The sequence below is a fragment of the Hydra vulgaris genome, chromosome 04, assembly GCF_038396675.1.
Source record: "Hydra vulgaris chromosome 04, alternate assembly HydraT2T_AEP".
Classification (NCBI taxonomy): domain Eukaryota; kingdom Metazoa; phylum Cnidaria; class Hydrozoa; order Anthoathecata; family Hydridae; genus Hydra; species Hydra vulgaris.
The window spans coordinates 48,624,688-48,637,793 of NC_088923.1; the positions used below are offsets into that span (position 1 = coordinate 48,624,688).

Below are 13,106 nucleotides of genomic sequence, written 5' to 3' on the forward strand. Positions count from 1 at the left end.
ATAACCTATTATACATGATACGCTCGAGGATTTTAGAAAAAACTGGTAACACTGAAATAGGTCGATAATTTGAAACCGAACTTTCATCTCCTGTTTTAAAAATGGGTGTAATAATTTCAATTTTAAGTTTATCTGGAAAAACACCTGTATTGAGCGATTTGTTAAAAACATCTAATAAAACATCTTTAATAAATCCATAGCAATCTTTGATAATGCTTGCTGAAATAAAATCATAACCTGTTGCTTTATTAGTATTTAGTTTTTTCATCGAATCCTCAAGTTCTTTACTAGTGAGTTTTTAAATTCTAAGTTTTTATCAGACTTCGATAGATTCGAGAAATGAACAGGAGTGTGTTTAATTTTACTGGCTAAGTTTGGACCTATGTTTACGAAAAACTCATTAAATTTTGTTGCTACTGATTTACCATCAGAGATCTGAGTGTCGTCAACGGTAATCACGCTTGGTAAGACTTTATTGTGAATTTTTTGTTTACCGAGAATCTCTTTAATTGCATCCCATGTTTTTTTCCCGTTACTTTTTAGGCTCAATAGCTTGTTTTTGAAATATGTAGTTCGGGCTATTTTTTCGGTTCTTTTATATAGAAGTTTGTGGTTTAAGTAATTATGCTTGTCGCGATCTTTCTTTGATTTAATAAAACGTATATACAACTTTTGTTTTCGCTTCGAACACTTTAAAAGGTTTTTTGAAAACCAAGGGTTGAGAAGTCTTTTAGTTTTAATTCGGTTAGTTTTGTTAGGAAAATGCTTGACGTATAAATTAAGAAATTCATTTAGAAATAGGTTGTAGCTTTTGTTAGCGCATGTCTCGAGATATACAAAGTTCCAATTTATAGAAGACAATTCTAGTTTAAACATATTTTTTGCTTGGGTGGTAAAGATTCTTTTTTTTAAGAATGAATTTTTCTTTAGTATATTTTTTGGTTTTTTGAAAATTGCAAAGACTGGAAAATGGTCACTCATGTCACTTCGAATAATGCCTGATTTAAATATGGAATGGAAAAGAGTGTTTGTGAAAATATTGTCGATTGCAGAATAACAGTTTTGCGTGATTCTTGTTGGTTTCTTTATTATAGGCACCATTCCAAACTCATTAAAGCGATTGTAAAATTGTTGTATTTTAATATTTTCATTATATTTGAGATAGTCCACGTTAAAATCTCCAACAAATAAAAACGAGCTATCTTTCTTTTTTTTGCATGCGATTTCAAAATAGTCATTTAAGTGATTTTTAAAGTTGTTTAAACTTCCGTTTGGTGGTCGGTATGAAGTTGTTACGATAATATTTTTTGATGGTTTGTTATAAATTTCTATAGTGAAAGATTCGAAATCTGGCTCAGAAAACGACAGGTCATATCTAATTCTATAAGTAAATTCTTCAAGCACATAGACACATATACCTCCACCTGTTTTCAAAGATTTACGTTCAAAGCAAATGGCTTTATAATTGGGCAAAATAAAATTAGAATTTTGATAAAATGATGTATCTAAAATCCAGCTTTCCGTTAAACAAATTAAGCTAAAGTTAAAGTTTAGATTAAATAGTAGGATTTTGAGTTCTTCAAAGTTTTTGGTAATGCTACGAATATCTAGATGAAACACTGAGAATTGATTAGAAAAACATAATTTAAATCTTTTAAGAAAAACAGTGGCTTTATCCAAGTCAAAGTAAGAAGTGTTTTTGTCGAAAGGTTGATCTTGAATATGTTTAGATTTTATTTGAGTATAGTCATTATTTATCATTTGTTTTAAGGTTATTTTTGATGACGGTTCTAAATTAGTGGTTGCTAGTGGCTATTTGTGGAAAATTCTAGTAAGATTATCATTTCTAATACCGTAATGAAACTTTATTTTTTCTTCTTCACTTCTTGACGCGTTTTTTCGTTTCGTTCTATCAAATTTTTTTTGAGAATGAATCTTTGACTTGCTGTTAGATCACGACCTATGTACACATTTACATATTTTTCGATTTTTCTTAACTTAATTGATGCTTTAAGAACCATATTTTTGCTATTTACATCTTCAAACTCGATAAGCAAAGGATCAATGATTCCTTTAGATTTAAGGCGGCGAATAGATCTAACTCTAGTTCTATCGGATTCAATAGCACTAAGTAAGTTATTTATTTGTAATTTGTCATTTTTGTCAGCTTGTAATCCATAGATGATGACATTTAATTCTTTGCGTTCCTGCTCTTTACGTTCTTTTGTGGTTTCAAAAAGAAGTGACAATTGGTCATTCGTTTTTTTGGCAGCCCCTGATACAACTTTCGACCACAAAGTTTCTTTTATATCAGAATTGATTTCCTTTGATTTCCTTGACTCTTACAAGCTGAATAAACACTTGTTTTGTTGAGTTATTATTTTTTTGAACCCATATTGCATGTTATATCATAAACGGTTTACAGAAAGATAGTTACACATTCTATTGTCCAAAATTCTCTGTAAAAGTTTCGAAAGTACGGCACCAGCAAACACGCTTTTATCTGACTGCTATGTTTCCGCCGTTGACACAATTTAATGACACAACGCTGATGTGCCGAGCTGGTAAAGTTGTATTTTGCTCATCGGTCATTTGGTATGTCGTTCCTTTGGACAAGAAGAATCCCCGGAGAGAAACCTTTATCACCGTTTTCCCGCCGTAAACTCAATATGCTGGAACAACGTGCCGGTACTCGTGGGCATAATCGTCTATTTGGCGGATCCATAAAATAAATAAACGTGTAAATGATATAAAAATAAAAATTACAAACTTTTTTGGTGTTTCGATTTTACTTAGATAAAGAGTTGCTGAACTTATAACATTATATTAAACAATATATTATAAAGGGCAATTAAATCACCAATATTTTGCAGTTTTGGTTAATATCTAAGATAGATAAAATATTATTATTGAATTTGATTTATAAATAGATTTGATTTACTCACTTAAATTTTATATGTTGTAGCATACAAATATTCTGTAGAAATTAAAATTGAATATCCGGAATTTCTTCGTATATCAGATTGACACCCTAGTGGGCACAAGACGTCTTTAGAACGTCTAAAAAACATATTAATACTTTTTAAGACATATTTTAAACTTCTTAAATACGTCTTAAAATCAATTGGTATTGCGATTTATTCTCTTCCAGTTAATTGTTAAACGGAGGTCACATACTAAGGTTCGTAAAGACAAGTTCAGCTTACAATTGAGTATCACAACTCACTCAACAGACCAAAAGTAAGTGAGTTTGTTGAAGAAAATAAAAATTTATATTAAAAGTCAGAAGTAGTCAAGTTAGAAAGGTAGCATGGAGTAATGCAATGTTTTTTTTACTGTCAGACCGGGTAGTAAAAAAAAACACATCAAGTGTTGACCTTTCTATAACAAAAGTTTAGATGCGTTTTTCCCGTCAAGTATGTTAACATATACAATTTATTGAATTCTTCTGGAAATCAGTATTATAATTTATTTTGTCATCCAGCTAATTGCCATACTGACTCCCTTAAAATTTACAAGTATACGTAAAATGCCGGAAAAGTATAAATTTTTTATTTATTTATTTCGTCATTGAAAAAAAAATACAATGCCGTTTTATATAATTAAAATCTACATGACCGGGGCTAAAAGAAGACAATATTTGCCTTATCACTACGCCCCGACGTGCTTACATCAGCAAGCGTGTACAACCATTACAAATGTAAACATAAAATTTCTTTGTACCATATAATATAAATACAAATTTTACAAGTATGTTAAGATCAGTTACTTATCTATAATCAAATAAAAATCGTAAAAAAAAAAAAAAAAAAATTACACCTAAAAACTAAAAATAAGTTAACAGGATAATAGGCCAGAGATTAAAAAAAAGCTACTGCTTTTACTCAGAAATTGGTCAGCTTTACGTAAATAAAGTTTCAGGAACTTTGCTTAAGTTTTTATTCACGTAAAGCTGAACAATTACTGAGTAAATTGCTTAACTCTACGTGAATAAAAGTTTGTGCAAAACTTTCATTCAATGTGCATTCACAACACTTTCATAAGTCCAAAATTTGCGTAAAGTTTGCGTAAGTTTTGCTTAAGTTCAAAGTTACGCCAAGTAGTATTCACAAACCTTGCGTAAACAAAAACTTACGAAATTCCTCAGTTTTTACGCAAGTTATTACTTACGCAAAAAAAGTCTAAAAAACCGTATTCACAACATTTTCTTAAAGTGCTCAGCAAACTTTACGCAAGAAAAGTTACGTCTGCTATTTTCTGACTTAAGTTTGGCGTAACTTTGAATCATCTAAAAATATTTAAAAATGGCGTTTTTATTATTATAAAACATTTGATATTTTGTTTGTTATTGCGAATAAAATATAATTTTATCTTAATTTTACACTGCTATACGTTAAGTTATTTATTTAAATAATACAATTATAGTTTTTTTTTTTAACAACAACAACAAAAGCAGTATATTTACCAAAAATTTTGATGTACTACATAAACTTGTTTTATAAAACTTGTTTTCACCTTAAATTTAAGGTTAAAAAAATATACACACAATCTATATAAGGGATGGTTCACTCTTTCATAGCCTAGCTAAAACAAGGAGAGCGACCATAGTACGGATATATATTATATAGCTTTGTAGTATACCAATAACTTATTAAATAAGTTAACTTAATAACTAGATATTGTCATACATCAAAACTATACGATGTATCGATACTATATAAACTTATTGTTGTATCTATACTATAATATCTATACTATATTATACAAAAATATATGCAATAATATTATTGAAGTGTATACTTTAACTTGCATAACTAGCATAAAGAGAGAGAGAGTCTCTCTCTCACTTTATAAATTTAAAAATAAATTTTTTCTCTCTCTCTGTGTGAGAGAGAAAATATTTGTGCTAGTATAGATACAATATTTACAAAAATATGTAATCAATTCATTAGTTTTTCAAATTTATTGTATAGACTTTCAAATTTATTGTATTTTACACTATTTTTTTTATTTATAAATGAGAACAAGACTATTTCAAAATACAATAATGCAAAAATTATCTCTGAGTAATCAGGCTATTAAAGTAAAAAAGTATTATAACCTAAATATTAAAGTTACTTTAAATAATGACGCTATGTTTTTCTATAATTTCAATTATTCAAAAGTATTAACAATATTAATATTATTTTGAATAATAATGCTCTGTTTTTAATTATTTCAATTATCAGGAGATATTATTAATATCCATGGATAATTTAAATTATTAAAAAAAAGACCATAGTTTTTCAAAGCCTAATTTCTTGGTAAATAATATTGTTATTTGCAAATAATAAACATATTCTGTAATAGTTTAAATTGTTTTGGTAGATCTTTTTTTTTTTTTGTATATCTAAATGATATCTCATTGTTGTAGTTTGTTATTGCAAACAGCAGATATTCCATAAAAAGTTCCTTGATCCATCAGTTAGTCCAAATGGAGTGATAGTGCTTTTCACAATTTAGTAGAATTGTTATCTGTTGCTGTTGAAAATAGCATTACAACTCTTGAGATGACAGCATATTGTTCACACTGGTTGTAGCTATTAGATTGTACTGTATTTGGTGTCTTAAAAACTTACTACAATACTTGTTGTTGTGATTTAATCAATACTTGCTCTGTCAAAGAGTCAAAAATTTTTATACTGCACATACCTGATTAACAGAATTAACTTTACGCTATCCATCAAATATAAAAATCATGTTTTTATTCGTGCAAATAAGGTACCATAAATTCTCAATCTGAAATATCACTGAAAAAAAAATTACAAAGAACAAGTGGGTTTTAATTCAAACTTGACTTTTATTAATTAATACAATTGAAACATTTTCCATTACACATTATAAAAAATACAATGTATTTTTCATAGTATGTCATGGAAAAGTTGTTGAACTTTTGCTTATGTTTTCAAAATGTTCCTTATAACAAGAAGTTAAAAAAAACACTTTAGTTTAGCACTTCCATTATTTTATGAACGTGAAATTTTATTTTTTAAACTAAAGTATTTTGTTTTAACTTCCTGTAGCAATGCAAGACAAGTTGCATGATCTGATCAGGATGAACCCATACCTTTTTTAGTACTATACGACCGCTATGGGCGCTAAAAAAATGACTCAAAACATTAATATCATGTTGTTTTTCTTTTTCTTTTTATACTAAAAATAGAAAAAAAACTTCTTCCAAATGCTAGTTTTTCGTATATTTTAGCTAGTCTATTTAGCCAGTAATGTTTACAAATAAGGTTCGCTGCAGGTTTGGAGTTAGGGTTATATAAAACTAAAAGGCATTCACTGATGGCATCATACAGGAAGCGGAATAATTATCTTATATAAGCCCAGGATAATACAATTTATATTAACCATTTGGATTTGAATAAATATGCCCAAGTTATTTCTTAATGAGTGCTTGTAATGTTTATTTTTGTAATAACAGATGTGTAGCACTTTGTTAATAATCTATATCTCATTTAAAAAACCAACCGACTCCTATTTGTTCCATTTTTAATTCAATTAATAATTATTTTGATTATTTTGCTCAAAATAGATTGAAAGAATATTTATGCTATATATGCTATTACTTTTAAAAGTAATTGCACGTATATGCTATATGGGGCTAATCAAGTACAAAGAAACTCTTTTTTGCTCTTTTTAGACTCTCTTCTTTGTATATGTAACATTTTAAACAATCTCTCCCCGCCCTATTTGTGACGTGACATTATTTTTAAACAAAAACATCTTTGAGTTTGTACTTTTATGCTAAAGGTTTACTACTCCGCAGTGATTAGAATTTAAATTTTAAAAATTTTGTCATGTCACACTGTAACTAAACACCCCCTCTCCCATGTGATATTTGGTGACACTTTCAAACACCTCCACCCTATAAAAGAATGTCACGTATTATTTGAATAGCCCCTCTATGGTTTTGCTACATTTTTAAATACAGCAACTACAACAAAAAAAATAGTAATTGTAAGTAAATTTAAGTCCTGTCTTTAAAAAAGAAATATTTACTGTTTGGTCACATTGCCCTGTGTGCCTTAACAAAAAAAAATTAGTAATACTAACTAATTCCTTTATACAAATAGTTATAAAATATTTGCCTTAAATTTTGGGTAAATTTTTGCCTAAGTTTTGCATAACTCATGCGCAACCTTAACTTTAGGCAAATGCTGCGAAAAATTTGTGAATACCAAATAGTTACGCAAAAAACGATTTGATATTTTTTGAAAGTTACGCAAAAACTATTTTGCGTAAGTTTTTCGTAACTTTTGCTCAGCTACGCAAGAGTTACGCAAAAGTTGTGAATCCGCAACCTGGTGAAGTTTTTATTCACATAAAACTGACCAATTACTGAATAAAAGCAATTGCGTTTTATTTATTCACCCGGCCTAATTTAAAGAAAGTTTAAATTTAAGACCAGTTTATAAGATAGTTGTTAAAAAAGAAAAAAAAAATTAAAAAGAAAAAAAAGAATCTTAAGAAGAATTTAATTCATTAAAATCGTTAGAAGTTTTTGTTTGAGTTTTTGTTTGAATTTTAGTAAAGTGTTCCATAATTTAGGACTTCTGATAGCAATAGAAAATTTAGTAACCAAATAATGCATTTTAGGTTGCTCATAATTGTAATTTGAAAATCTTGTAGGGTACACGTGATTAATTTTATTGAAAAGTGTATTAAATATTTTGGAGTACTAAAGTACCTTTTTTATATTATGTATTATGTATTGTATTATGACGTTGTACATAAATATAAGAATTTGATAATTTTAAAATAGTTCTTTATAATGTGTGAATCAACCTGCACCTGAAATAATTCTGACAGCGTATTTTTGTCTCCTAAGCAATTTTTTAACTTTACTTACATTAGACCATGAAATATTTGCATAGTTTATATGGCAATGTATGAGGGAGAAATATAAGATTCTTAAGCAGTTTTGGTTTAATGATTGCCTAACTTTGTATAGAATGCCAATACTTTTTTGAAATTTTATCTTCTATCGTTCTTATGTGTTCTTTCCATGTCAAGTTTTCGTCAAGTATCACTCCTAAAAACTTTAATGACAACTCTCTAATTATTTTAATTATGTTTTCAATTTGCAATTTATTTTAATTTTTGGTAAGTTAACATTATATATATCAAAGAAAGTTTTATAAAAGACTTTTTTACGTAATAACTAAAGCAACGTTTAAATCACCAATTAAGTAGTTTAAATTCTTTTCGTGGTTGGTTTTTTTCAACTATTTCATGACGTAAATATGAACTAAAACTTTCAATTACGCCAAAAGGGTTGGGCGATAAACAACAACATATGATTATATTTCTAGCTTTTTTAATTATCATTTCAATTGATAAAACCTCATTATTGCAATCAGATATTGTGAATTATGTCTTCCAAGATATTAGCAAGAATTAACGGTTGTATTTTAATATAAACATTAATGTATTTGTAATGATGCAATCTTCGTGAAGGTATTGGAAAATTACGCAAGCGTAATTACATGTATTTAAGGTTATTGATATAATATTTTGTGGTTCTGAAGTATAGAAAGTAGCGTAGATAGTTAAAATAAATTGAAATTTTTTAATGGCAAGGTTCTATATATAGACAATCACCAAAAAAAAATTAAAAACCTATACTCTATTTTATGACATGATTGTAGCCCTATGACTTATGTGTATATTTTTATTTTTTTCCTAAATAAATATAATCAGTTTTTCCTAAAATAAAATTATCATTGTTTTAACGTAATTTATTTGATATGGTTTATATGCATGTTAAATTTTATGCATATAATATAATTATAATGATATAATTTTCAGATGGTTATAATTTGAGTCTAAAATACGTCAATTGCTTCAAGAGTTTGTATTAAAATCTAAACCTGCACAGTATTTTGTGGATTTTATTATTTTAGTTTTTAATATTGCAAGAACCAAAAAGTAAAAGTTTTGGTTCTTGCAATATTAGACAGTTTTAATCACATTTATACTTGAGATTTCATTTACAAATATCATCAAATAATTGATGATATTTGTGAATAATATACTCGCAGTCATATGTTAATAAAACAAATATAAACAAACGAGTGAATTCATTAGTGTCACTGGGAAACGTTTAATAATTCCCTACAGTAAAAGGTGGCAACCTCAACAAGGACCAACGAAACCTACGAAAAATCAAGATGGATCAAGAGCGAAATTATCAAAGGGAGATCAACATGTTGAATATAAACATTAAATGCATAGAACGCAACACAACAAGCAGCGACAAATTAAGCATGATCTTAACTTTAGGCAAAATAACAAATTTTTTGACAAGATTTGAAATGGCAAAGATGAGCTGACCATAAAAATGCTGAATGACGGCGAAAGCATAGATACGGTTGAGGAATGGCTATCAAAACCAATAGCGGAAGTTGAAGCAGTGGTTGCAATTAAAAACGAAATGGTAACCAAGTCGGGTATAATAAACAAAAACGAATGCATTAAAAGATTCGAGTATGAAAAACAATATATGGAACAGCAGTTAACAGTTCAAAAAGAAGCGGAACAAGCTTCATTGCGAAAACTTCAAAACGAAGAAGAATGGTACCTAGAGGAACTAAAAATAAAAGAAACATTGCATAAATCTGTTGGAAGCGATAACGAAGCTCCTCAGCAATCGGTTAAGCTTCAAAAGTATACTATTACAAAACTTAATGGCGATTATAAAGACTGGCCACAATTTTGGAATCAATTCACGGTGGAAGTCGGTAACTCTAACATATCAAACATCAGCAAACTCAATTACTTAATGGAACTCGTCGAAGGAAAACACAGAGAGGACATACTTGGTTTACCAGACTCATTTGAAGGATACGAAAAGCAAAGCGTTTATTTTTTAAAGCGTTGATAAAAGATCTTGAAGGAATGACGGCTATACACAAAACGAACAAAATCAAAGAAGTTTACGATTTTTATAAAATACTTGCGAGAACAGTGCAAACATTAAAAAGATGCACAAGCTACAAACTGCTCAATCATTTGTATATTCAACAATGGATAAATTTGGACCGGTTCGTGAAATACTCACACAAACGATGGTGGATGGGAAGAATGGGGACTGAAGCAACTCGTCGAAAAGTTACAAAAATATATAGAAAGAAATCCATTGAACTCTGATTTCAACACTGAACAAATAAAATGTAATAAAAAGAACGCAAACGTACAGTCAAGGTCTCATGAAAACCGAATAACTGTGTTCAAGCAACACAATAATAATTGTGATAAATCAATGATGACAATTATAATAATAATTATGATAATTATGATAATAATTATGATAAATCAATGATGACAATTATGATTAGTAATAATTATGATAAATCAATGATGACAAGTGTTGGTAGAAATGAATGTATCTACTGTGCGTTATAAAATCACAAAAGCGAAGGTTGCATAAAAGTGTTAAACGTTGCTAGACGCAAGGAAATTTTGAAAAATAAAAGATTATGGTACAACTCCATTGGTTATGGACTAGGGCTGCCAATTTGAACTTTTTTGAAAAAGTTCGAACTCGAACACATTCGAACTATTTAGGAAAAAAGTTCGAACTTTTTCGAACTTTTTTAAATAGTTTTTATTTATTTAAAATTGAAAACAAAAGGTTACAAGTAAAACACAAAACTGTTAATTTATTTATAAAGAGTTTTTATTTGTTTATAAAAAGTAAATGCATGGTATCATCCCGCAACCAGTTACTTTTTCTATGCAAAAACATTCCAAAACTAGTGAGCCCTTTCACGAGATCATACCATTTGAAAAATATTTATTTTATTAAAACATTTTTAGTTCTTTAGCTAGAATTCTTTGTTATAATTTCTAATATCGTTACCATTTTGGCTTTTTTATTAATATCGAGTTTATTTCTCTAAGCTGGCATAATCTTTGAATAAGATTAATATGCAAGACTATCTATATTATTTCTTTTTATTTTGTTCTCAAGCTGATTACCTTGACTTAAAACAACTGGGTTTAACAAATATATCATATTTATGTACGAAATTATTATTTTATTAGTTTAATTTTTATTGATGTTATAACATTCGAGAACCTCTATTTTGTGTTTTTATTGATGTTATTACATTTGAGAGCCTATCTTTAATCTATTTTGTGTTTATTTTTAAGTGTCTTTGATTAGTGCGTGTTGAGGCACATTTTGCTTGTTGCAGCTTTTTGCAAAAAACAAAAATACTTAAACTTCAGATCTTCTAGATGAGCTAACGCTGAGTAGCCATTTTTGTTTGAACTTAAAACTCTTCATAATTTTAATTTCAAACGTAAATAAACAGTGGTCAAATGGTGAAAAAGTATCAGCCACTGTTTAACTACTTTTTAATAGGACAAAGTCGATCCTACCTTAAATGCAATGGCGCTACAGGTGATGTAACTTTGATTATATTTTTAGAGTTTCCAGACAAACACAAAGCAAAAAAAAGCAAAAATATTAAATTTTTTAATTTCTACTTATATTTCAGCTTGTTTTACAAAAATTAATAAAAAGACATATCATTTTTTAAAATTTAAAAGTTCGAACTATTAGAAGAAAAAAGTTCGAAGGTAAACGTTGAAATTTTTGCGTATAGTTTGAATGTTCGAACTTGAACATGTTCGAACTATCAGCCCTATTATGGTCATTCTGCAGCAAATTGTCAATCAAGAGGATGCAGAAAGTATAACAAAAACCATCACACGTCAATTTGTCAAAACATAAATGCAACAATGGATGATAAAATGGAAAATACAATAAGATACCATTGAAACGGTGTTTAATACAAGTACAACTGTTCACCCAACAGTAATGGCAAAGGTAAATGGTGAAGAAGCAAGGATAATGTTGGATACGATTGCTGGAAGTTCTTATATATATACAAACTTGATAACAAAACTGAAATTGAAACCTACACAAAGGGAACATAATACCATCAAACAACTATATGGAACGGTAAACAAGCGTGTGGATATATATAATGTTACGCTAGAATCAATAACAATACCGGAATTTCGTATCAAGATTGAGTGCATCAATGTAGAGAAAGAAATACTGACCTTCTTACCCAATCCGATGATCAAAGAGGTAAAAAAAGCGATTTGCGAGACTGAGGAGACTGAAATTTAGCAATGATGGAAAAGGTGACGAAATACAACCTGTTCACATAATGCTCGGTGCGGCTGATTATCAACGAATAAAAACTACCAAACCGATGGTTCTCGGAAAAAATCCGGATAAAGATCCCAGTGCTGAATTAACTATGTTTGGATGGACTCTTTAGAGGAGACGAATGGAATTAAATTCTGGTATTGGAAAAGGTTTTTATTGAACAATGGTCGTGATGAGTTCGAGCAAATGTGTAATCTTGAAGTACTTGGATTGTCAGACGTAAACAATAAAAAAGCTACACCAAATAAACGAAGATTATTATGAAACTAGAATGTCTTGAAAAAAAGATGTTGTTAAACTGCCAATCTAGCTATTAAAAGATTAAAAAGTACAACAACTCGATTGGAAAAACTTAACAAACTAGAGCAGTATAATGAAATAATGATGGAACAGGTCAGTGAGGGAATACTGGAAACAGTGTCAAAAAAACCTACAGGATAAGTTGTTCACTACATTCCTCATCAAGCTGTAATCAAGGATAATGCTGAGTTAACAAAAATGCGAGTTTTTTATGATTGTTCAGCAAAAAAGGATGCTCAATCACCTTCATTGAATGATTGTCTGGAAGTGGTACCATCGCTACAAACCCTAATATTTGAAATTCTAATACGAAATCGGATGAACAGACTCTGCGTTTTAGCTGACATTAAGAAAGCCTTTCTACAAATTCGAATTGAAGAAGTTGATAGAGACGCACAACAGTTAATTTGGTATGAAGACATAAAGAACTTAAATGAAATTAATGGAGTTACGATTTACAAGAGTAGTTTTTGGTTCCAGTTCAAGCCCTTACATTTTCGGCGCTACCATTAAAAAACATATATCAAAATACAAGGATATTTATCCAAAAACAGTGGTTGCCTTGGGAGAA

The 13,106-nt window shown here is 29.0% G+C and overlaps 1 protein-coding gene across 1 annotated transcript; it reads right to left on the reverse strand.

Annotated features, from left to right (window-relative positions):
- Positions 1–264: 264 nt before the first annotated feature.
- Positions 265–1,761, reverse strand: LOC136079463 (uncharacterized). Its single transcript, XM_065795202.1, has one exon. It carries the CDS (start codon positions 1,759–1,761, stop codon positions 265–267), a length of 1,497 nt encoding a protein of 498 aa, XP_065651274.1.
- Between the last annotated feature and the right edge of the window lie 11,345 nt (positions 1,762–13,106).

Excerpts from the sequence above, each read along its gene's own strand:
- LOC136079463 (XM_065795202.1), bottom strand. The coding sequence starts at position 1,761 with ATGATAAATAATGACTATACTCAAATAAAATCTAAACATATTCAAGAT.